This window comes from Oncorhynchus keta, chromosome 1, assembly GCF_023373465.1.
Source record: "Oncorhynchus keta strain PuntledgeMale-10-30-2019 chromosome 1, Oket_V2, whole genome shotgun sequence".
Lineage (NCBI taxonomy): Eukaryota > Metazoa > Chordata > Actinopteri > Salmoniformes > Salmonidae > Oncorhynchus > Oncorhynchus keta.
Window position 1 is genome coordinate 71236457 of NC_068421.1, and position 27063 is coordinate 71263519.

The 27063-nt window shown below is 44.1% G+C and overlaps 1 protein-coding gene across 10 annotated transcripts in view; it reads left to right on the forward strand.

The window, feature by feature from the left end:
- LOC118392478 (pre-mRNA 3'-end-processing factor FIP1-like) overlaps positions 1-27063 on the forward strand; it is a 51066-nt gene that overhangs the window by 12425 nt on the left and 11578 nt on the right. For 5 of the 10 annotated variants that reach the window (XM_052460065.1, XM_052460080.1, XM_052460047.1 and 2 more), the window contains 4 exons: positions 2056-2158; positions 2284-2407; positions 20356-20382; positions 22204-22252. In XM_052460065.1, coding sequence (XP_052316025.1) covers positions 2056-2158; positions 2284-2407; positions 20356-20382; positions 22204-22252 — 303 coding nt within the window. Of the gene's footprint in view, positions 1-2055; positions 2159-2283; positions 2408-2990; positions 3895-20355; positions 20383-22203; positions 22253-27063 lie in introns of those variants that run through there. The other 5 variants (XM_052460057.1, XM_052460075.1, XM_052460054.1 and 2 more) reach the window with 4 other exon arrangements.

The following is a 27063-nucleotide window of genomic DNA, read 5'->3' on the forward strand; positions in this document are numbered from 1 at the left end:
ACTAATTAACTTTTTTGCCCGCTTTGAGGACAATACAGTGCCACTGACACGGCCTGCAACCAAAACATGCGGCCTCTCCTTCACTGCAGCAGAGGTAAAACATTTAAACGTGTTAACCCTCACAAGGCTGCAGGCCCAGACGGCATCCCCAGCCGCATCCTCAGAGCATGCGCAGACCAGCTGGCTGGTGTGTTTACGGACATATTCAATCAATCCCTATCCCAGTCTGCTGTTCCCACATGCTTCAAGAGGGCCACCATTGTTCCTGTTCCCAAGAAAGCTAAGGTAACTGAGCTAAACGACTACCGCCCCATAGCACTCACTTCCGTCATCATGAAGTGCTTTGAGAGACTAGTCAAGGACCATATCACCTCCACCCTACCTGACACCCTAGACCCACTCCAATTTGCTTACCGCCCAAATAGGTCCACAGACGATGCAATCTCAACCACACTGCCCTAACCCATCTGGACAAGAGGAATACCTATGTGAGAATGCTGTTCATCGACTACAGCTCGGCATTTAACACCATACTACCCTCCAAGCTCGTCATCAAGCTCGAGACCCTGGGTCTCGACCCTGCCCTATGCAACTGGGTACTGGACTTCCTGATGGGCCACCCCCAGGTGGTGATGGTAGGCAACAACATCTCCACCCCGCTGATCCTCAACACTGGGTCCCCACAAGGGTGCGTTCTGAGCCCTCTCCTGTACTCCCTGTTCACCCACGACTGCGTGGCCACGCACGCCTCCAACTCAATCATCAAGTTTGCGGACGACACAACAGTGGTAGGCTTAATTACCAACAACGACGAGACGGCCTACAGGGAGGAGGTGAGGGCCCTCGGAGTGTGGTGTCAGGAAAATAACTTCACACTCAACGGCAACAAAACAAAGGAGATGATTGTGGTCTTCAGGAAACAGCAGAGGGAACACCCCCCTATCCACATCGATGGAACAGTAGTGGAGAGGGTAGTAAGTTTTAAGTTCCTCGCAATACACATCACAGACAAACTGAATTGGTCCACCCACACAGACAGCATCGTGAAGAAGGCGCAGCAGCGCCTCTTCAACCTCAGGAGGCTGAAGAAATTCGGCTTGTCACCAAAAGCACTCACAAACTTCTACAGATGCACAATCGAGAGCATCCTGGCGGGCTGTATCACCGCCTGGTACGGCAACTGCTCCACCCACAACCGTAAGGCTCTCCAGAGGGTAGTGAGGTCTGCACAACGCATCACCGGGGGCAAACTACCTGCCCTCCAGGACACCTACACCACCCGATGTTACAGGAAGGCCATAAAGATCATCAAGGACAACAACCACCTGAGCCACTGCCTGTTCACCCCGCTTATCATCCAGAAGGCGAGGTCAGTACAGGTGCATCAAAGCGGGACCGAGAGACTGAAAAACAGCTTCTATCTCAAGGCCATCAGACTGTTAAACAGCCACCACTAACATTGAGTGGCTGCTGCCAACACACTGACTCAACTCCAGCCACTTTAATAATGGGAATTGATGGGAAATGATGTAAAATATATCACTAGCCACTTTAAACAATGCTACCTAATATAATGTTTACATACCCTACATTATTCATCTCATATGTATACGTATATACTGTACTCTATATCATCTACTGTATCTTTATGTAATACATGTATCACTAGCCACTTTAACTCTGCCACTTTGTTTACATACTCATCTCATATGTATATACTGTACTCGATACCATCTACTGTATCTTGCCTATGCCGCTCTGTACCATCACTCATTCATATATCTTTATGTACATATTCTTTATCCCCCTACACTTGTGTGTATAAGACAGTAGTTTTGGAATTGTTAGTTAGATTACTTGTTGGTTATTACTGCATTGTCGGAACTAGAAGCACAACCATTTCGCTACACTCGCATTAACATCTGCTAACCATGTGTATGTGACAAATAAATCTAGTGGTTTTCTCCATACCCTAGTCCTCCCATCAGTGTGAAATAGCAGGAACCGGGATTGTGTTGGGTTTTTTGTATGTTTACTCTGTTCTTCTCTGGCCAGTAGAAAGACAAGCGGCACCACCAATGTTATTGGAGGACAAACTGGTACCATCAGCTGGGTAGAGGAACAGAGACGTCACAATATAGAAGGAAATAACATCCAGGTTTGTGTGTCTGTGTTATTCTAAACTACACCTTGTCTTTCCTCTTGATTAATCTAGTAAATTTGCTTACCTAGTCTGAGCTTTGTTTTTTTGTGTCTGTGTGTGTGTGTGTGCATGCATTACAGGTGCTTTCCAAGCCATCTGACGCTGAGCCTACTCCCACTAAGATGCCCCCTTTCTTCCCCCCGCCTCCATTCCCGCCTCCACCCTACAATGTCAACTCCGCCCCTCCACTCATTCCTCCACCACGTAAATAACCTCAGCCCCTCACAGACAAACACACACACACACACAAACATTGCTCTCTGTCTGTGTGCCCTCTGTTCAGCAGAACAGTTATGCAATATAAATGGCAAGGTTATGGATTGAATAAAGACACTGCTTGAAGGTCATGGGTCAGACAGACAGACTGGTGAGAGTCACTCTCGTGACATCACGGGATGTCATGGAAAAATGGCGTTCAACTATGACACTCTCTCCCTCTCTCTCATTACAGTAATGTATCTCGACAATCGATAGCTCGAATATTCTTCAAGTCTTGTCAATGTAAAAAGGGCCTTACTTTCATTGTGTGGGTGCATCATTAGTACAGTTGAGGGGTTTGAGGGACCAGATGAAAGTGTAACCCAGAGAGTTGCAGGTGTAATTCCCATGTTGGGAACCCATGAAGGACAGGCACCATAAGTGGTAATAAATAACACTGCATGTTGAAGGACATGTTTAGGATTTGGAGGTGAATGCAGATGGGTTAACATAAACATGTGAGTGTGTGTACATTTGTGTGCACATGGTCATGAGTGTGCACTCTATGGGTGAGTGTCTTTTTCCCCAGGTGTGTGTAATTCTCTCCAGGTGTGTGGGTGCCAGTGCTGTCAGTCTGTCGGACTTCCTCCTCATCGCCTGATGAATATGTCAGGAAGTCCCCCCTGGCCTGAGCTCACAGCTGAGCGCAGGCTGCCATCGCTTCATCTTCAAAGATTCCAAAATAGCATCCCTCACACACTCCCAGCACCCCCTAAGTTCAATGAGCCCGGTACCGACATGTTGTTCAACCTGTGCCAAATATCCTAATACAACCAAAATATCAAACATCCTGTCGACCCGGCAAACCTGGCTTTCCTTCTTTAAGTTACAGGCTCTGCCTCCTTTTGTGATGCAAATGTTCAACGTGATAAAAATAGCTCCTGGAAGAAAAGAAAAGTGCAGAGCCAGCAGATTGGAGTGAGAGAGAGAGAGAGCTTTGTTACTCTTGGTACAGTAGGGTCACATTAGTGGTGTAGTATTATTGCTTGATAGGGCCAGGTTTTAGCGTGGGGTTGTGTTGTCATTGCAGGCCAGTCTGTGTTGTGAAGCACTAAGGGATGTTGTCTGGAGCTCTAGTGTAGAACTGGTGGTACTGATCAGTGTAGTTTGGCACATACATTGTGGTTAGTTTGACACCTGTACTGACGGATATGGCTGTGGCGATCTTGGAATTTGAGGTTACGGTAATTGGCCAGACCAAAGTACGGACACCAACATAATCGTTCAAGGAAATGCATATGCTTCCTAATAAAACCTATTTGAAACAAGCCATTACACTTCGTTATCATCATGGCGTTTCATTACTATTATTCAGGTTATTACTTTTAAATATGAATCAACAAATTAAGAAATGCCAGGTTGGGGAAGATCTGTGGGATATTTGTATCGACACAACATCAGCGGAGTCAAAATAAAGATATTCCTACCTTGTCTGTTGGCTTTTCTGCTTATATACACAATCAATCAGTCAAATCAAATGTATTTACAAAGCCCTTTTTACATCAGCCGATGTCACAAAGTGCTATACAGAAAGCCAGCTATCGTTCAAAAGTTTGGGGTCGCTTAGAAATGTCCTTGTTTTTGAAAGAAAAACAAATTTTTTGTCCATTAAAATAACATCAAATTGATCAGAATAACAGTGTAGACATTGTTAATGTTGTAAATTACAATTGTAGCTGGAAACAGCTGATTTTTAATGGAATATCTACATAGGCGTACAGAGGCCCATTATCAGCAACCATCGCTCCTGCTTCCAATGGCACGTTGTGTTAGCTAATCCAAGTTTATCATTTTAAAAGGCTAATTGATCATTAGAAAACCCTTTTGCAATTATGTTAGCACAGCTGACAACTGTTCTGATTAAAGAAGCCATAAAACTGGCCTTCTTTAGAATAGTTGAGTATCTGGAGCATCAGAATTTGTGGGGTCGATTACAGGCTCAAAATGGCCAGAAACAAAACTTTCTTCTGAAACTCATCAGTCTATTCTTGTTCTGAGAAATGAAGGCTATTCCATGTGAGAAATTGCCAAGAAACTGAAGATCTTGTACAATGCTGTGAACTACTCCTTTCACAGAACAGCGAAAACTAGCTCTAAATACAATCGAAAGAGGAGTCGGAGGCCCCGGTGCCCAACTGAGCAAGAGGACAAGTACATTAGAGTGTCTAGTTTGAGAAACAGATGCCTCACAAGTCCTCAACTGGCAGCTTCATTAAATAGTACCCGCAAAACAACAATGTACAGTCGTGGCCAAAAGTTTTGAGAATGACACAAATATTAATTTTCACAAAGTCTGCTGCTTCAGTTTGTATGATGGCAATTTGCATATACTCCAGAATGTTATGAAGAGTGATCAGATGAATTTCAATTAATTGCAAAGTCCCTCTTTGCCATGCAAATGAACTGAATCCCCAAAAAACATTTCCACTGCATTTCAGCCCTGCCACAAAAGGACCAGCTGACATCATGTCAGTGATTCTCTCGTTAACACATGTGTGAGTGTTGACGAGGACAAGGCTGGAGATCACTCTGTCATGTTGATTGAGTTCAAATAACAGACTGGAAGCTTCAAAAGGAGGTTGGTGCTTGGAATCATTGTTCTTCCTCTGTTTATCATGGTTACCTGCAAGGAATCACGTGCCATCATCATAGCTTTGCACAAAAAGGGCTTCACAGGCAAGTATATTGCTGCCAGTAAGATTCCACCTAAATCAACCATTTATCGGATCATCAAGAACTTCAAGGAGAGCGGTTCAATTGTTGTGAAGAAGGCTTCAGGGCGCCCAAGACAGTTCAGCAAGCGCCAGGAGCGCTAAAGTTGATTCAGCTGCGGGATCGGGGTACCACTAGTAAAGAGCTTGCTCAGGAATGGCAGCAGGCAGGTGTGCACGCACAGTGAGGCGAAGACTTTTTGAGGATGGCCTGGTGTCAAGAAATGCAGCAAAGAAGCCACTTCTCTCCAGGAAAAACATCAGGGACAGACTAATATTCTGCAAAAGGTACAGGGATTGGACTTCTGAGGACTGGGGTAAAGTCATTTTCTCTAATGAATCAGCTTTCCGACTGTTTGGGGCATCCGGAAAAAAGCTTGTCCGGAGAAGACAAGGTGAGCGCTACCATCAGTCCTGTGTCATGCCAACAGTAAAGCATCCTTAGACTATTCATGTGTGGGGTTGCTTCTCAGCCAATGGAGTGGGCTCACTCACAATTTTGCCTAAGAACACAACCATGAATAAAGAATGGTACCAACACATCCTCTGAGAGCAATGTCTCCCAACCATCCAGGAACAGTTTGGTGAAGAACAATGCCTTTTCCAGCATGATGGAGCACCTTGCCATAGGGCAAAAATGATAAAGATGTCGCTCGGGGAGCAAAACATCAATATTTTGGGTCCATGGCCAGGAAACTCCCCAGACCTTAATCCCATTGAGAACTTGTGGTCAATCCTCAAGAGGCGGGTGGACAAACAAAACCTCACAAATTCTGACAAACTCCAATATTGATTATGCAAGAATGGGCTGCCATCAGTCAGGATGGGACCCAGAAGTTAATTGACAGCATGACAGGACGGATTGCAGAGGTCTTGAAAAAGAAGGGTCAACACTGCAAATATTAGCTCTTTTAAATATTAACTCTTTGCATCAACTTCATGTAATTGTCAATAAAAGCCTTTGACACTTGTGAAATGCTTGTACTTCAGTAATCCATAGTAACATCTGACAAAAATATCTAAAGACACTGAAGCAGCAAATTTTTGTGAAAATTTATATTTGTGTCATTTTCAAAACTTTTGGCCACGACTGCTAACAAAACTGCTAATAGAGGCGACTCCGGGATGCTGGCCTTCTAGGCAGAGTTGCAAATAAAAAGCCATATCTCATACTGGCCAATAAAAAATGAAAGATTAAGATGGGCAAAAGAACAGACACTGGACAGAGGAAGATTGGAAAAAAGTGTTATGGACAGACAATCTAAGTTTGAGGTATTCGGATCACAAATAAGAACATTGGTGAGATGCAGAAAAAAATGAAAAGATGCTGGAGGAGTGCTTGACGCCATCTGTCAAGCATGGTGGAGGCAATGTGATGGTCTGGGGATGCTTTGATGATGGTGAAGTGGGAGATTTGTACAGGGTAAAATGGATCCTGAAGAAGGAAGGCTATCACTCCATTTTGCAACGCCATGCCATACCCATTCAAATGCACTTAATTGGAGCCAATTTCCTCCTACAACAGGACATTGACCCAAAGCACAGCTCCAAACTATGCAATAACTATTTAGGGAAGAAGCAGTCAGCTGGTTTTCTGTCTATAATGGAGTGGCCAGCACAGTCACCGGATATCAACCCTATTGAGCTGTTGTGGGAGCAGCTTGACCGTATGGTACGTAAGAAGTGCCCATCAAGCCAATCCAACTTGTGGGAGGTGCTTCAGGAAGCATGGGGTGAAATCTCTTCAGATTACCTCAGCAAATTAACAACTAGAATGCCAAAGGTCTGCAAGGCTGTAATTGCTGCAAATGGAGGATTCTTTGATGAAAGCGAAGTTTGAAGGACACAATTATTATTTCAATTAAAAATCATTATTTATAACCTTGTCAATTTCTTGACTATGTTTCCTATTCATTTTGTAACTAATTTCATGTATGTTTTCATGGAAAACACAGATATTTCTAAGTGACACCAAACTTTTGAACTGTAGTGTACATCAGTGTATATACAACAAGTTATGTCGGCTTATTTAAACGGTTTTGACGGTCTTCATCCATGACCATCAGTTACACGGTTATTCAATTACCACAGCCCTACTGACTGACTGTCCCTGTAAAAGCAACATTGTTATCCATCAGTGTCTAGAGCAGGTTTGTGGGTCTGTTATAGTGGTATCTTCAGCAAATAGCTACAGATGACAACCACAGCAGCGGTGGTCGGAGCATAATCGTTTTGGGGGCACTTGGCGAGATCAATAATAGTAGAAGAAACATTGAGGAGGTAGTGCTGCCTGTAATGTCTTCAGCTAGTCATAGCGAATGCAGGCAGCCCATAGAGTGGGGAAACAGCACTCTGCGGTCTCAACAGTATATCAGCTGAATCTAAAAGCCTCCAGCATAATGACTCTGTGAAACGTTAGCATGAGAGAAAGCCACGCAAGCACAATCACCAGCAATTAGCCGTCAGCCATTAGCTTTCTCATACGCTGCCAAGCATTGAAACTCAAGCCCTCATCAAACGCTCGCTTTGAGGCCACGACAGGTAGAAACAATTACTCACACACGCAAACATGGATGGCATGTGTGGAGGGAACTCTTTTGAAGTGTGTGTGTGCGAGCATAATGCATTGGCTCATGTAAAGATGCTCCATCACATTGAGCAACAGCTTTTGGAATTGAAATGGCTTAGTTAACTGATTTTAAAATGTGCTCTATCGAGACAAGGGTGTGATTTTGGGAGTCCAATGTATAAATCTAGAGCTTATTTTGTTAAGCACAATGCAATGGGAGGAGAGTAGCCAGACAAATTGTTTATTGAGGATTAACTGATTATTGATTACATACAGTATTCATTGATCCTCCATTCACCCATTACTCATGCATATGCATGAAACAGAAAATCTAATTAAACAACTTGTTTTTATGGCATTTTGCTGTATTCTGTAACAACAGCTGTGTTTATGTAGGCTATGTAATATAGATACATGCATGTGAAGCTTCTAATTGAGTGCTCTGTTGCAGCGCTGCGTTTCTGTGTGCGTGTGTGTGTTTTGTGGGGTTGAGTTTCCTACAGGCTAGATCCTATGCCCCTAGTTAAACCTAGTGAAACCCATCACAGTGTGGCTTCAGGGTTCTGTCATAGGCAGTGCCTGAAGCTAAACCAGCAGCAGGAGGCAGAGAGGACTGTTTTTGACTGCAAACTGCTTACAAGATATCCCGCTATGCCCTGCGACAAACCATCAAACAGGCAAAGCGTCAATACAGGGCTAAGATTGAATCATACTACACCGGCTCTGACGCTCGGCGGATGTGGCAGGGCTTGCAAACTGTTACAGACTACAAAGGGAAGCACAGCCGCGAGCTGCCCAGTGACACACGCCTACCAGATGAGCTAAATCACTTCTATGCTCGCTTCGAGGCAAGCAACACTGAGGCATGCATGAGAGCATCAGCTGTTCAAGATGACTGTGTGATCACGCTCTCCGTAACCGATGTGAGTAAGACGTTAAAACAGGTCAACATTTTATTTTATTTTATTTAACCTTTATTTAACCAGGTAGGCTAGTTGAGAACAAGTTCTCATTTACAACTGTGACCTGGCCAAGATAAAGCATAGCAGTGTGAACAGACAACAACACAGAGTTACACATGGAGTAAACAATAAATAAGTCAATAACACAGTAGAGAAAAAAAAGAGTCTATATACATTGTGTGCAAAAGGCATGAGGAGGTAGGCAAATAATTACAAGATTAACACTGGAGTGATAAATGATCAGATGGTCATGTGCAGGTAGAGATACTGGTGTGCAAAAGAGCAGAAAACTAAATAAATAAAAACAGTATGTGGATGAGGTAGGTAAATTGGGTGGGCTATTTACCGATGGACTATGTACAGCTGCAGCGATCGGTTAGCTGCTCAGATAGCAGATGTTTAAAGTTGGTGAGGGAGATAAAAGTCTCCAACTTCAGCGATTTTTGCAATTCGTTCCAGTCACAGGCAGCAGAGAACTGGAACGAAAGGCGGCCAAATGAGGTGTTGGCTTTAGGGATGATCAGTGAGATACACATGCTGGAGCGCGTGCAACGGGTGGGTGTTGCCACCGTGACCAGTGAACTGCGATAAGGCGGAGCTTTACCTAGCATGGACTTGTAGATGACCTGGAGCCAGTGGGTCTGGCGACGAATATGTAGCGAGGACCAGCCGACTAGAGCATACAGGTCGCAGTGGTGGGTGGTATAAGTAACAAAACGGATGGCACTGTGATAAACTGCATCCAGCTTGCTGAGTAGAGTATTGGAAGCTATTTTGTAGATGTCATCATCGAAGTCGAGGATCGGTAGGATAATCAGTTTTACTAGGGTACGTTTGGTGGCGTGAGTGAAGGAGGCTTTGTTGCGGAATAGAAAGCCGACTCTAGATTTGATTTTAGATTGGAGAAGTTTGATATGAGTCTGGAAGGAGAGTTTACAGTCTAGCCAGACACCTAGGTACTTATAGATGTCCACATATTCTAGGTCGGAACCATCCAGGGTGGTGATGCTAGTCGGGCGTGCGGGTGCAGGCAGCGAACAGTTGAAAAGCATGCATTTGGTTTTACTAGCGTTTAAGAGCAGTTGCAGGCCACGGAAGGAGTGTTGTATGGCATTGAAGCTCGTTTGGAGGTTAGACAGCACAGTGTCCAAGGAAGGGCCAGAAGTATACCGAATGATGTCGTCTGCGTAGAGGTGGATCAGGGAATCGCCCACAGAAAGAGCAACATCATTGATATATACAGAGAAAAGAGTCGGCCCGAGAATTGAACCCTGTGGCACCCCCATAGAGACTGCCAGAGGACCGGACAACATGCCCTCCGATTTAGCACATTGAACTCTGTCTGCAAAGTAGTTGGTGAACCTGGTAAGGCAGTCATTAGAAAAACCGAGGCTTCTGAGTCTGACGATAAGAATATGGTGATTGACAGAGTCGAACGCCTTGGCCAGGTCGATGAAGACGGCTGCCCAGTACTGTCTTTTATCGATGGCGGTTATGATATCGTTTAGTACCTTGAGTGTGGCTGAGGTGCACCCGTGACGGGCTCGGAAACCAGATTGCACAGTGGAGAAGGTACGGTGGAATTCGAGATGGTCAGTGATCTGTTTGTTGACTAGGCTTTCGAAGACCTTAGATAGGCAGGGCAGGATGGATATAGGTCTGTAACAGTTTGGGTCCAGGGTGTCTCCCCCTTTGAAGAGGGGGATGACTGCGGCAGCTTTCCAATTCTTGGGGATCACAGACGATATGAAAGAGAGGTTGAACAGGCTGGTAATAGGGGTTGCGACCATGGTGGCGGATAGTTTCAGAAATAGAGGGTCCAGATTGTCAAGACCAGCTGATTTGTACGGGTCCAGGTTTTGCAGCTCTTTCAGAACATCTGCTATCTGGATTTCGGTAAAGGAGAAGCTGTGGAGGCTTATGTGAGTAGCTGCGGGGGGTGTGGTGCTGTTGAAGTAGCCAGGAGGAAGGCATGGCCAGCCGTTGAGAAATGCTTGTTGAAGTTTTCGATTATCATGGATTTATCAGTGGTGACCGTGTTATCTAGCCTCAGTACATTGGGCAGCTGGGAGGAAGTGCTCTTGTTCTCCATGGACTTTACAGTGTCCCAGAACTTTTTGGAGTTAGAGCTACAGGATGCAAATTTCTGCTTGAAAAAGCTGGCCTTTGCTTTCCTGACTGACTGCGTGTATTGGTTCCTGACTTCCCTGAACAGTTGCATATCGCGGGGACTATTCGATGCTATTGCAGTCCGCCACAGGATGTTTTTGTGCTGGTCGAGGGCAGTCAGGTCTGGAGTGAACCAGCTATATCTGTTCTTAGTTCTGCATTTTTGAACAGAGCATGCTTATCTAAGATGGTGAGGAAGTTACTTTTAAAGAATGACCAGGCATCCTCAACTGACGGGATGAGGTCAATATCCTTCTGTTCGCAAAGTGTTTTAGAGAGCGTTTGACAGTGATGAGGGGTGGTCGTTTGACTGCGGACCCGTAGCGGATACAGGCAATGAGGCAGTGATTGCTGAGATGCTGATTGAAGACAGCGGAGGTGTATTTGGAGAGCCAGTTGGTCAGGATAACATCTATGAGGGTGCCCTTGTTTACAGATTTAGGGTTGTACCTGGTGGGTTCCTTGATGATTTGTGTGAGATTGAGGGCATTTAGATTGTAGGACTGCCGGGGTGTTAAGCATATCCCAGATTAGGTCACCTAACAGAACAAACTCTGAAGCTGGATGGGGGCGATCAATTCACAAATGGTGTCCAGGGCACAGCTGGGAGCTGAGGGGGTCGGTAAGCAGGCGGCAACAGTGAGAGACTTCTTTCTAGAGAGAGTAATTTTTAAAATTAGTAGTTTGAACTGTTTGGGTATGGACCTAGAGAGTATGACACTAATTTGCAGGCTATCTCTGCAGTAGACTACAACTCCGCCCCCTTTGGCAGTTCTATCTTGACAGAAAATGTTATAGTTGGTTATGGAAATCTCCAAATGTTTGGTGGCCTTCCTAATCTTCAGACACGGCAAGGACATCAGGGTTGGCAGAGTGTGCTAAAGCAGTGAGTAAAACAAACTTAGGGAGGAGGCTTCTGATGTTGACATGCATGAAACCAAGGCTTTTCGATCACAGAAGTCAACAAATGAGGGTGCCTGGGGACATGCAGGGCCTGGGTTTACCTCCACATCACCCGCATACATACACATACACAAGGCTGCGGGGCCAGATGGATTACCAGGACGTGTGCTCCGGGCATGTGCTGACCAACTGGCAGGTGTCCTCACTGAGTAGGCTTCTAACACTCACATGTCCCTGATTGAGTCTGTAATACCAACATGCTTCAAGCAGACCACCATAGTCCCTGTGCCCAAGAACACAAAGACAACCTGCCTAAATGACTACAGACCCGAAGCACTCACGTCTGTAGCCATGAAGTGCTTTGAAAGGCTGGTAATGGCTCATATCAACACCACTATCCCATAAACCCTAGACCCACTCCAATTTGAATACCTCCCAAACAGATCCACAGATGATGCAATCTCTATTGCACTCCACACTGCCCTTTCCCACCTGGACAAAAGGAACACCTATGTAAGAATGCTATTCATTGACTACAGCTCAGTGTTCAACACCATAGTACCCTCAAAGCTCCTCACTAAGCTGAGAAACCTGGGACTAAACACCTCCCTCTGCAACTGGATCCTGGATTTCCTGATGGGTCGCCCCCAGGTGGTGAGTAGGTAGCAACACATCTGCCACACTGATCCTCAACACTGGAGCTCCCCAGGGGTGCGTGCTCAGTTCCCTCCTGTACTCCCTGTTCACCCACGACTGCATGGCCAGGCACGAGTCCAACACCATCATTAAGTTTGCAGACGAGACAGCTTATAGGGAGGAGGTCAAAGACCTGGCCGGGTTGTGCCAGAATAACAACCTATCCCTCAATGAAACCAAGACTAAGGAGATGATTGTGGACTACAGGAAAAGGAGCACCAAGCACGTCCCCATTCTCATCGACGGGGCTGTAGTGGAGCAGATTGAGAGCTTCAAATTCCTTGGTGTCCACATCAACAACAAACTAGAATGGTTCAAACACACCAAGACAGTCGTGAAGAGGGTACGACAAAGCCTATTCCCCCTCAGGAAACATAAAAGATTTGGCATGGGTCCTGAGATCCTCAAAAGGTTCTACAGCTGCAACATCGAGAGCATCCTGACCGGTTGCATCACTGTCTGGTACGGCAATTGCTCGGCCTCTGACCGCAAGTCACTTCAGAGGGTAGTGCGTACGGCCCAGTACATCACTGGGGCAAAGCTGCCTGCCATCCAGGACCTCTACACCAGGCGGTGTCAGAGGAAGGCCCTAAAAATTGTCAAAGACCCCAGCCACCCCAGTCATAGACTGTTCTCTCTACTTCCGCACGGCAAGAGGTACTAGAGTGCCAAGTCTAGAACAAAAGGCTTCTCAACAGTTTTTACCCCCAAGCCGTAAGACTTCTGAACAGGTTACCTGAACTATTTACATTGTGTTCCTCCCCTAACCCCTTTTACACTGCTGCTACTCTCTGTTTATCTTATATGTATAGTCACTTTAACCATACATCCATGTACATACTACCTCAATTGGCCCGACCAACCGACCAACCAGTGCTCCCGCACATTGGCTAACTGGGCTATCTGCATTGTGTACCACCTCCCGCCAACCCCTCCTTTTACGCTACTGCTACTCTCTGTTCATCATATATGAATAGTCACTTTAACCATACCTACATGTACATACTGCTCAATATGCCTTAACCAACCTTCCACCTCCTACATATGCGATGACATCACCTGGTTTAAACATCTCTAGAGACTATATCCCTTCATTACTCAATCCCTAGGTTTACCTCCAATGTACTCACATCCTACCTTACCTTTGTCTGTACACTATTTCTTGAATCTATGCTATCGCGCCCAGAAACCTGCTCATTTTACTCTCTGTTCTGAACGTGCTAGACGGCCAATTCGTATAGTCTTTAGCCGTACACTTATCTTACTTCTCCTCTGTTCCTCTGGTGATGTGGAGGTTAATCCAGGTCCTGCAGTGCCTAGCTCCACTCCCACTCCCCAGGTGCTCTCATTTGTTGACTTCTGTAAACATAAAAGCCTTGGTTTCATACATGTTAACATTAGAAGCCTACTCCCTAAGTTTGTTTTACTCACTGCTTTAGCACACTCTGCCAACCCAGATGTCTTAGCCGTGTCTGAATCCTGGCTTAGGAAAACCACCAAAAACCCTGAAATCTCCATTGCTAACTATAACTGGGACATGCTTAACACCCCGGCCATCCTACAAAACTAAGCTTGATGCCCTCAATCTCACACAAATTATCAATGAACCTACCAGGTACAACCCCAAATCAGTAAACACGGGCACCCTCATAGATGTCATCCGAACTAATTCACCCTCCAAATACACCTCTGCTGTTTTCAATCAAGATCTCAGCGATCACTGCCTCATTGCCTGCATCCGTAATGGGTATGCAACCAAACGACCACCCCTCATCACTGTCAAACGCTCTCTGAAACACTTCTGCGAGCAGGCCTAATTGGCCGGGTATCCTGACATTGACCTCATCGACCTGGCCTGGGTATCAAAGTGCCTTCCTCACCATCTTAAATAAGCATGCCCCTCTCCCAAAATGTAGAACTAGGAATAGATATAGTCCTTGGTTCACGCCAGACCTGTCTGCCCTTGACCAGGACAAAAACATCCTGTGGCGTTCTGCATTAGCATCGAATAGCCCCTGTGAAATGCAACTTTTCAGGGAAGTTAGGAACAAATATACACAGGCAGTTAGAAAAGCTAAGGCAAGCTTTTTCAAGCAGAAATTTGCATCCTGTAGTACTAACTCAAAAAAGTTCTGGGACACTGTAAAGTCCATGGAGAACAAGAGCACCTCCTCCCAGCTGCCCACTGCTCTGAGGCTAGGAAACATTGTCACCACCGATAAATCCACTATAATTGAGAATTTCAATAAACATTTCTCTACGGCTGGCCATGCTTTCCACATGGCTACCCCTACCCCGGTCAACTGCCCGGCACCCTCCACAGCAACCCGCCAAAGCCCCCACCATTTCTCCTTTACCCAAATCCAGATAGCCAATGTTCTGAAAGAGCTGCAAAATCTGAACCCCTACAAATCAGCCGGGCTAGACAATCTGGACTCTCTCTTTCTAAAAATTATCTGCCGAAATTGTTGCAACCCCTATTACTAGCCTGTTCAACCTCTCTTTCGTATCGTCTGAGATTCCCAAAGATTGGAAAGCTGCCGCAGTCATCCCCCTCTTCAAAGGGGGTGACACTCTAGACCCAAACTGCTATAGACCTATATCTATCCTACCCTGTCTTTCTAAGGTCTTCGAAAGACAAGTTAACAAACGGATTACTGACCATTTCGAATCCCACCATACCTTCTCCGCTATGCAATCTGGTTTCAGAGCTGGTCATGGGTGCACCTCAGCCACGCTCAAGGTTCAAAACGACATCAAAACCGCCATCGATAAGAGACATTACTGTGCAGCCGTATTCATCGACCTGGCAATTCTTCGACTCTGTCAATCACAACATTTTTATTGGCAGACTTGACAGCCTTGGTTTCTCAAATGATTGCCTCGCCTGGTTTACCAACTACTTCTCTGATAGAGTTCAGTGTGTCAAATCGGAGGGCCTGTTGTCTGGACCTCTGCCAGTCTCTATGGGTGTGCCACAGGGTTCAATTCTCGGGCCGACTCTCTTTTCTGTATACATCAATGATGTTGCTCTTGCTACTGGTGATTCTCTGATCCACCTCTACACAGACGACACCATTCTGTAGATTTCTGGCCCCTCCTTGGACACTGTATTAACTAACCTCCAGACGAGCTTCAATGCCATACAACTCTCCTTCCGTGGCCTCCAACTGCTCTTAAACGCAATTAAAACTAAATGCATGATTTTCAATCGATCGCTGCCCGCACCTGCTCACCCGTCCAGCATCACTACTCTGGACGGCTCTGACTGAGAATACGTGGACAACTACAAATACCTGGGTGTCTAGTTAGACTGTAAACTCTCCTTCCAGACTCACATTAAGCATCTCCAATCCAAAATTAAATCTAGAATCGGCTTCCTATATCGCAACAAAGCATCCTTCACTCATGCTGCCAAACATACCCTCGTAAAACTGACCATCCTACCGATCCTCGACTTCGGTGATGTAATCTATAAAATAGCCTCCAACACTCTACTCAACAAACTGGATGCAGTCTATCACAGTGCCATCCGTTTTGTCACCAAAGCCCCATACACTACCCACCATTGCGTCCTGTACGCTCTCGTTGGTTGGCCCTCGCTTCATACTCGTCGCCAAACCCACTGGCTACAGGTTATCTACGCCTTACCTCAGCTCACTGGACACCATAGCAGCACCCACTCGTAGCACACGCACCAGCAGGTATATCTCACTGGTCACTCCCAAAACCAATTCCTCCTTTGGTAGTCTTTCCTTCCAGTTCTCTGCTGCCGATGACTGGAACGAATTGCAAATATCTCTGAAGCTGGAGACTCACATCTCCCTCACTAGCTTTAAGCACCAGCTGTCAGAGCAGTTTACAGATCACTGCATCTGTACTTAGCCCATCTGTAAACAGCCCATCTATCTACCTACCTCTACCCCATACTGGTATTTTTTTATTTTGCTCCTTTGCACCCCAGTATCTCTACCTGCACATTCATCTTCTGCCGATCTACCATTCCAGTGTTTAATTGCTATATTGTAATTACTTCGCCACCATGGCCTATTTATTTCCTTAACTTACCTCATTTGCACTCACTGTATATAGACTTTTTGTTTTCTTTTGTTCTACTGTATTATTGACTGTATGTTTTGTTTATTCCATGTGTAACTCTGTGTTGGCCAGGTCGCAGTTGCAAATGAGAACTTGTTCTCAACTAGCCTACCTGGTTATATAAAGGTGAAATTAAAATGAAATTAAAATAAATAAATACTACCTCAATAAGCCTGACTAACCGGTGTCTGTATATAGCCTTGCTACTCTTATTTTCAAATGTATTTTTACTGTTGTTTTATTTCTTTACTTACACTACACACACACACACACACACACACACACACACACACACACACACACACACACACACACACACACACACACACACACCTATTCACACTATTGGTTAGAGCCTGTAAGTAAGCATTTCACTATAAGGTCAACTACACCTGTTGTATTCGGCACATATGACAAATAAACTTTGATTTGATGTTCAGAGCTTTGTTTTCTGTGCCTTCTGTCCTCTGCTGTGGCATCAAGGAAGGACTATATTTTCCCTGTGAGAATGTTAATCTGCTGTCTGACTAGATGTGTGCCTCCCTTGGGTTACCAGGTGGTGCCTAATGTATCAAAGGCTTTGCCTGGTCCTCCATAGAGCAGCCCCTGTTCCCACAGTGAGAGGCTGTGAGAGGGAAGGAAAACACTTCTACATTTCACTCTAAAAGCTGCTGCATGCTCTTTTATTACTTCACTAACTCTTATTTTTCTTACTTTTAACCCTTTTTGCTTTTTTTCTGTTGATGACAACTGCTCTGAAACTCATTCACATCCGGGGTCTTTGTGGAAACACAGAAATGCTGAACAGAAATGATGCCCAGACATGAAAGCTATAAAATAGTGGGGCCATGAGAAGTGCACTCAGGCATTTGACTGGGGATGGTTTTATTAATGTTAGAGGAACGTTTGATTCTGTTGTTGTGACATTCTGACACCTCCCCAAAATAGGTTATGCATTTTTCAAGTTTCTCTGTCTTAAACAGAATTCTCCTAAAGACGATAAAGCCTAAGAAATTATAATGTTGTGGCAGATTGAGTGTCAGCTTGCATGCTTTTTGAGCACATGTAATTTAATGATTCACCGATACACATCGATATCCGATTGAAATGTTTGAGATACAAGTGCATCAGTCCCTGGACCCTATCCAAATGTAGCACGAGTCGGTTAGAAAATGGATTCAAACATTATGAATCGCCAGTTGACTATTTTATTTTGCTCATGTTACATTATTTTTACCTTCCAAAAATACCTCTCATCTTTTGTGACAACTGATGCGTTCTCTACTTCAGGGTCAAACTGCAGGTAACTGTCTTGCCAGTCATTGATCTTGAAAAAGTCATTTTGCCTGCCGAACAACCAAGGCAAATCAGTAGCCTTGTCAAACTGCGCACTGTGCGACATCGGCATAGCACCTTCTGTGGCTTGATATTAGGTTGTCACTCAACTAATAAAGCCTATGTAATTTGCTAGGTATTGTTATCTATGAGCTGTTGACATTTTTTTACCGGAATAAAAGTAAGCTACCGGAGACACAACTCTCATCTGGCTATACTTTTTGAATGGGTTTACAATTGTTTTTGTTTTTTTTCAGGTTCACCATCGCCAATAGTTTTGGTAGTTTTACTTTAAACAATCAGTGCATTTGGCAATTTTTAGATAAACAGGGTAAAGTTGATCATTTCAGAATGAGGAATGCAATCATTTTTGGGAGGTGCACTGCATGGTCAAAGCAAGAGGTGAAGACAAGATCACTATGTAAAATCGGTCAAAGCCATTCGATTTAGAGATGTGGGGTGAAATCCTTGTGCTAAACCCCCAGTATGGCTGGTAGAGCATGGTTGGTAGAGAATGGCGCTTGCACCACCAGGATTGTGGGTTTGAGTCCCAGGGCCAACCATACGTAAAATGTATGCACGCATGACTGTGAATCGCTTTAGATAAAAGCATCTGGTAAATGGCATAGATTATTACACCATAGACATACATCATTTACACACACACTTCCACACTCAGACAGATCCAGCTCAGAGAGGCCCAGCTCAGAGAGGCCCAGCTCAGAGAGGCCCAGCTCATGAGCTCCATCAAATTTTAATTTAGAATGGAAAATGATTGTGTGTATGCAACAATTATTAGTGCTTCGTATCACATTGAACCAAATCGCATCGATTGAATCTCTAATCAAACCAATACGCACCGAATCGTTTCAAACTAAAACTTATATAAAGGATAAAGGAGTTGATCATGGACTACAGGAAACGGCGGGCCGAACAGGCCCCCATTAACATTGACAGGGCTGAAGTGGAGCGGGTCGAGTGTTTCAAGTTCCTTGGGGTCCACATCACCAAACAACTATCATGGTCCAAATACACCAAGACAGTCGTGAAGAGGGCACGCAACACCTTTTCCCCCTCAGGAGACTGAAAAGATTTGGCATGGGTCCCCAGACCCTCAAAAGCTGCACCATCGAGAGCATCCTGACCGGTTGCATCACCGCCTGGAATGGCAACTGCTCGGCATCTGACAGTAAAGTGCTACAGAGGGTAGTGCGTATGGCCCAGTACATCACTGGGGCCGAGCTTACTGCCATCCAGGACCTATATAATAGGTGATGTCAGAGGAAAGCCCCACAAATTGTCAGAGACTCCAGTCACAGCAAGCGGTACCGGAGCGCCAAGTCTATGAACAAAAAGCTCCTTAAAAGCTTCTACCCGGGCCTCCCGGGTGGCGCAGTAGTCTAGTGCATTGCAACGCAGTGCTAGCTGTGCCACCAGAGACTCTGGGTTCGCGCCCAGGCTCTGTCGCAGCCGGCAGCGACCGGGAGGTCCGTGGTGGGGCGACGCACAATTGGCCTAGCGTCGTCCGGGTTAGGGAGGGTTTTGGCCGGTAGGGATATCCTTGCCTCATCGTGCACTAGCGACTCCTGTGGCGGGCTGGGCACAGTGTACGCTAACCAGCTCGCCAGGTGCATGGTGTTTCCTCCGACACATTGGTGCAGCTGGCTTCCGGGTTGGATGCGTGCTGTGTTAAGAAGCAGTGCAGCTTGGTTGGTTTGTGTTTCGAAGGACGCATGGCTTTCGACCTTCGTCTCTCCCGAGCCCGTATGGGAGTTGTAGCGATGAGACAAGATAGTAACTACTATCAATTGGATACCACGAAATTGGGGAGTAAAGGGGGTAAAACAATTCTGCCATAAGACTGCTGAACAATTAATCAAATAAAATGGCCACTGGACTATTTACATTGACACCCACCCCCTCCATTTGTTTTGCACACTGCTGTTTATTATCTGTGCATAGTCACTTCACCCCTACTTACATGTACAAATGACCTCGACTAACCTGTACCCCCCACATTGACTCAGTACCGGTATCCCTCGTATATAGCCTCGTTATTGTTATTTTATTATTTTATTATTCCTGTATCATATCGGAGCCCATGTATCTAGATACGTATCGAATTGCCTTGAAAGGGAAAGAAGCACATTCACAAATCAATGTAGGCCCATTATTGGCTCATGAGTATTACAGTTGTTGGCCTCGAGCAGTGATATGTCCAAGGTCATCTGAGGTCACAAACTGCCACAAACTGTTGTTGTGTGTGTGGCTCTTTTAAAAGATTGTATTTTCTGAGGTGGGAGTAAGTGTTGTCATTTGTACATTAGGCCTACTCTATGAACCTGCTGCCATAGTGACTGACTGTGTGTGTTCTGCTGAAGAGTGGAGGGATAATGATGTTTTAACTGATATTATTATGACTGTGTCTGTGCTTGTCTATGTGCCTTCCAGGGATCCCCATCAATGTTCCTCCAACTGGTAAGCACTTCTACTGTGATGGAAACAGATGTTGGCTCTAGTCTACACTGGATGTTGTGCATGGTAGATGTTGGCATGGTTGTTGTCTTTGATGCCTTGATGGCTTGATCCTAACATACTGAATGTTTTGTGAAAACTCACACACACAGTTGGTGATCAATAATACTTTTAAGTTACTATCGTGAGAAGAGGGAAATTGGAAATGTTTAATGCCTATGAGAAATGACATTTATGCAATATTTAACAATATTGTGATGATTCTGGTCCAATGCGGTAGGCAATGTCATGATGTTACCCTGTTGAATGAGGTTTATGACCCCAATAAAAACCTTTCGCCCTTTTCTCTCCACTCTACAGCGAGTATGGTAATATCAAAAGGTTGGGGAATGGTTCAACATTTCTGTAATCCAACCAGTTGAAAGTGTCCGTTGGTACTTAAAGAATATGATGTCAGATCAGTTGGTGTCTGGGACATTATATCTGATGATCGGATGACATACATTGTATCTTGAAAAGTCTACACATTCTAGTTATCAGATTCACATGGAATTGTTGTGCAATTGAAATGTTTAAATATGAAACTATTTGTGAAAAGATTCAATGTCATTTTAGCTTCTAAATGAGAGAATTGTTTTCATAAGTAAACTATACTCACTCAGTGGCCACACCCAAGTGAGCAGACATTGGTTGGGAACTATGAAACACGCCCTTCTCTCCCCCAATTTCAACTACAACCTAACGAAATTAACATTTAGTTCCCAATGATGTGAGGACAGGTGTCCATACGTTTAAAAGGGCTAATTTCAATGTGGAGGTGATGATCACCACGCTGGAAGGATTAATTTAGACTAGACCAGCCAGAATTCAGCGCGAGCTGATTATGGCAAAATGGTCTGAACTTTGAACTCTTATTCACTAAAGAAGAAGTAATACATCCTAGAAGTCAAGTTATCAGCCACAGCTGTAAATGTACATGGCCCAGGAAAGGACAGACAATCTCCTAATAAGAAAGACAGGGTACAACGTATCCACCCTACAACACTACGATCAGACAGATTCTACAATGGACAAGGGCGATCTCTACTGGGCAAACCAGTCTTCCATCTTTGACCCATCTATCGATGCGCAGCTCAGTGTAAATATATATCTTGCATTTTCCTTTTCCGAATGGGCTGTTATTAGAATGCATAAGATTCTGTATTTACGTTAGCATAGCTTTTCAAGGGCAGATAGAGTCTCCTTTGTCCCTCATTCTTCCCGCTCTTTCATTCAAACCCAACCCCCTTTCTTTGTGTAACTAGCCGTCATATCTGTTTCGTCCGCTAGGTACTTTTTCTTTTATGACATGACTAGTAATCGATGTATGATCCGTCCTGTGTATATGTAATTCTGTGTGATTATTTAGGTATTTAGTAAAGAAATAATTACACCAATTTTTGCATTGCTGATTCAACTTGTTAGCCAGGGTTCATGAAGATAACCAAGAATTTTACGATGTTCAGATGAGACTGAATAAGGTGACGATTAATAATTGACTGCTATTGATCTTCAGATCTTTTAAGAGTTTTTTCGGAAGACAGAAGCTCTATAAACACTCTTCCGAGGTGCCCCAGGTTATTAACAAGTTAATTGTTGCATGGTTTAATTAAATCACGTAATCAATCAAACATTAGGTAATCGATTTGAAAAAATAGCATGTCACATAATTTAATCAGAGCAATGATTACCTATCCGCAACCTGGAAAACACATTTTCTATTATCTGTTTATTGCACAGTAATCACGACTTGATGACTGACAGACAATGTCCTCTTTTCTGCAGGCTACCCTCCTGGAGCACCCCCGCCCTCTCTGATCTCTACCTTAGACATGTGAGTTTCTGTTCTGTTCTGTCCTCTGTGTGTGTATGTCTGTCTGTCTACAGAATGTTGGCGTTCTGACTGTCTGTACAGGATGCACTACAGGGGCAGTAGGAGTAGAAGCAGGAGAGGGAGTAAAGACACGGACAGAGAGAGAGAAGAGCGAGACCACTGCTACTCCACAACCAGGCAAGACACAGTGAAAAAGATAGGGTAGAAAGATACAAATCAGGAGATTGATGTACGTAGGGAGATTATTGACAGTACAGTTTAAGTGATAGACAGCTACAGAGGTAGGATCTTAATTTGATCCCTCTTTTATTGCTGAGAATTTGTGTGCACCACATGAAATGTAGATGAGCTTTGTGATTTACATAAATTAACTGAAAACCCACACTAACACATGGTTATATTAACAGTATTGAACCTTTCATGTAGCTAATTTTGGGCCAGATAATAGCCTTATCACAGCTCAGGCAACATAATACACGGGTTGGCGGGGTTGGCTTAGACTGCGAACAACGTGTAACTATATTTCGTCTCCATAAATATATTTGCACAATGAGCACTTGTTGTCTCTCATACATCATTATATTTGTTGGTTAGCTAGCTTGAGAATTTTTGCCATATTAGCATAGACATGACATCAATCAAAACACCTCAGAACAAGACATGGTATCAATAGATTCAACCCACCTACGATTCCCAACATGGCAGCTTTTTTGTCATGGTTGCTTTTTTTTTTTTTTGTCAGCTATCTGACCGTTCAGATCATAACAATGAACGCCTTCCGGCCACATTGATGCACACACATCATTTTCGTGACGTTGTCAGCCAACCCGTATATGGACTAAATGTTCAAATCCTGTTGCTGCAGGATTATTCTACTGTGACTATATACACTGAGTGTACAACACATTAATAACACCTTCCTAATATTGAGTTGCACTCCCTCCTTTTTTTATCCTCAGAACAGCCTCAATTTGTCAGGGCATGGACTCCTAAAGGTATCGAAAGCATTCTACATGGATTGCTGGCCCAATGCTTCCCATAGTTGTGTCAAGTTGACTAGATATTTTTTGGGTGGTGGACCATTCTTGATACACATGGGAAACTGTTGTCGTGTTGTTGACTATCATTAATTGTGAAAACTGTATCTTATCAAATAATTTCTCTGTCATTTAATTACGCGATTAAACTAATCATTTAACTTTAATTAACCAGGATTCGGGGCACCGCAGGAATATGTTGTTTATAGAGTTTCAATTCCCGAATATAACTCTTCCGATATTTTCATATCTTATCGAGTACAGTCTTGTATTAATGTATTATTATTACCTCATCAGTCATATTCTTGATACGTCACAAACCCTTGGATATCTGCACAAACCCTAGCCTAAATCATGAATCAGTGATATACAAATTGGTTCAATTATTTATTTACTAACTAACTAAACAAATCACATAAATACATAAATAAACAATATAGTTATTGGTTACTAACACAATGCATTGATAAGTCCCTAGTGGGCTAATCCAGTATGACGGCTTTGTAGACAAGGGAAAGGGGTAGGATGGATAAAGAGTGGGAAAGACAAAATGGATTCCCTACACACAGTTGATAATTATATTAATTGAAATGCTAATCATTTGCACATGAACGGCCGCTCATTCGGAAATAATTGCCATATTTATGCCCGTATGTCGTTGTTGTCGTCTATGTTGGAATCGCCTGTCCGTCTGCTGGAGAGTCAGTTCATCAGAGAGTCTCTGGTTAACTTCCCCAGAAGTCACAATGTCTTTCATGGTTGTAGCTTTCTCAGCGACTCTGGATAGTGTCTGTTGTAATGGATACATCAGGCGTACAGGTGGTTGTTGCATAGAATAGATGCGTAATTTCCAGCTGCAGACTGGTAATTCTACATCTAGGATGTGTTCTTATTCTGTAGTGATCGATAGTCTTAGAGTTGAACCATTTCCAGCCGTGTAACCAACACGACACACTGTCTGGTCTCCTGGGCCTATAGAGTGGTAGCCATTTCAACGTGGGGACTCCGACCCGGTTTGTAGATTTCTTAACAATTCCAACATGTAGCGACAGCTCCATATTTTCTGGTCTAATGTAAATTTATTCAGGAATGGGTTTTATACACTTCTGAGAAAAGGGCGGTCCATGATGCCGACTACTGATTTGGTTAAAGCTTCATATGGAAACCCATACTCTCATTTAGAAGGCTAACATCACATTTATTCTTTTCACAAATAGTTTCATATGTACTCATATATGTTTCACACATTTAGATAGATGTAAACACCATAATTGAGAAGTGGACACAACCAAAGTCACATTAAGGTCTGTTTCCTCTCCGTCATAAGATCACCAAATGAAACAAACTCGATGACTGTCCCTTAAGTGTCCACGGACCACTCCCACTCTCAAAAATATTGTTTACTTATTCAAACTTTTGATGTCCAAGGGTGTCTCTGTGTTCCACAGTTTACATTCCAACTTGAGCACTACAGAGCATAGAGGCAGCATATTTTACGACCGCCATAAAACAGCCGACTTCCCGCTCAACCCCTCTACGAGAGAGAGCACGCTGTAGAGCAAACCCACTGTAACCTGATCCTTCAGATCGTCACAGGAGAGTTATGACACTGTTGAGCGTGAAAAACCCACCAGCGTTGCAGTTCTTGACACATTCAAACCGGCGAGCTTGGCACCTACCACCATACCCCGTTCAAAGGAACTTAAAAAAAGTTAAAATCCTTAAGGGGATCATAGCTTAAAAATCCTTAAGGGGATCATAGCTTTCACCTTGACTCACCTGGTCAGTCGATGTCATGTTGTTCTTAATGTTTTGTACACTCAGTGTAGGTCAAATTAAGATCCTAAATCGGTAGCATTGATTGACTGACAGGGATAAACGTTGAGTAGAAATAAAGAGTTGAGGTAAGTATTGTCTGGAGTAATGTGTCCAGCCTGTCCACAGACAGAGGGAACATTTTAATACTTATTTGGCTCCTTTTTTAAAAATGTACTGACGCCAGGCACCGTTCAGTGTGCTCCATCCCTGACCTTGTAGTTGGATGAGTGGCCAAATAAGGCAGTTAAACCAGGAGAGTAGTCTCCTGTTTGTGACTGGAATCTCCTGTTTATCAGTTACTATCCAACGCATCCCTCCGTCCCTCCCTTGTTCCCGCTCCCTCCTTAACAAAACATTGCCGAAGTCACAACCTCTCTGCATATTCCCACCACAGCTCAGCTTGTATTTAAACCACTTAAATCACCACAGGGCCGCGTTCTGCTGCAGGCTCAGGCTCTCTGGAGGTTCCTACATGGGCTAATTGCATCGTTGCCTTTTATTCTGTTGCTATATTTATTTTGGATGGTGGATCTATCTACCCACTGTGGATTTAGTGATTTCTCTTTCTTCTTTTTTCTTAGTCTGTCTCTCCTGCTTCCTGGCTGTCTGTTTTTCAGTCTTTCTCTTCTTCTAAGTAAAAATGTTCACCTTTCCCCTAATTTGCTGTATCTATCTGTGTCTGAATTCAATCACCACTCACCAGTTTCCAGTCTAAAGGATGGTTCCTCTCACATCTCTGTCCTCTGCCAAATCGTCTCATCCTTCAAGGGCTTTCCGTTTGTCTGAACTCTGCCAGCCATCTCTACTCGCATTTATGAATAATTTCCTCTTTTACCATTACTTCAAACGTCTCTCTTTCGTACTGATCCACACACACACACACACACACACACACACACACACACACACACACACACACACACACACACACACACACACACACAGTGGGGCAAAAAAGTATTTAGTTAGCCACCGATTGTGCAAGTTCTCCCACTTAAAAAGATGAGAGAGGCCTGTAATTTACATCATAGGTACACCAACTATGACAGACAAAATTAGACAAAAAAATCCAGAAAATCACATTTTAGGATTTTTTATGAATTTATTTGCAAATTATGGTGGAAAATAAATATTTGGTCAAAAACAAAAGTTTATCGCAATACTTTGTTATATACCCTTTGTTGGCAATGACAGAGGTCAAATGTTTTCTGTAAGTCTTCACAAGATTTTCACACACTTTTGCTGGTATTTTGGCCCATTCCTCCATGCAGATCTCCTCGAGAGCAGTGATGTTTTGGGGCTGTTGCTGGGCAACACGGACTTTCAACTCCCTCCAAAGATTTTCTATGGGATTGAGATCTGGAAACTGGCTAGGCCACTCCAGGACCTTGAAATGCTTCTTACGAAGCCACTCCTTCGTTGCCTGGGCGGTGTGTTTGGGATCATGCTGAAAGACCCAGCCACGTTTCATCTTCAATGCCCTTGCTGATGGAAGGAGGTTTTCACTCAAAATCTCACGATACATGGCCCCATTCAATCTTTCCTTTACACGGATCAGTCGTCCAGGTCCCTTTACAGAAAAACAGCCCCAAAGCATGATGTTTCCACCCCCATGCTTCACAGTAGGTATGGTGTTCTTTGGATGCAACTCCGCATTCGTTGTCCTCCAAGCACGACGAGTTGAGTTTTTACCAAAAAGTTATATTTTGATTTCATCTGACCATATGACATTCTCCCAATCTTCTTCTGGATCATTTTGACCCCACGGGGTGAGATTTGCGTGGAGCCCCAGATCGAGGGAGATTATCAGTGGTCTTGTATGTCTTCCATTTCCTAATAATTTCTCCCACAGTTGATTTATTCAAACCAAGCTGCTTACCTATTGCAGATTCAGTCTTCCCAGCCTGGTGCAGGTCTACAATTTTGTTTCTGGTGTCCTTTGACAGCTCTTTGGTC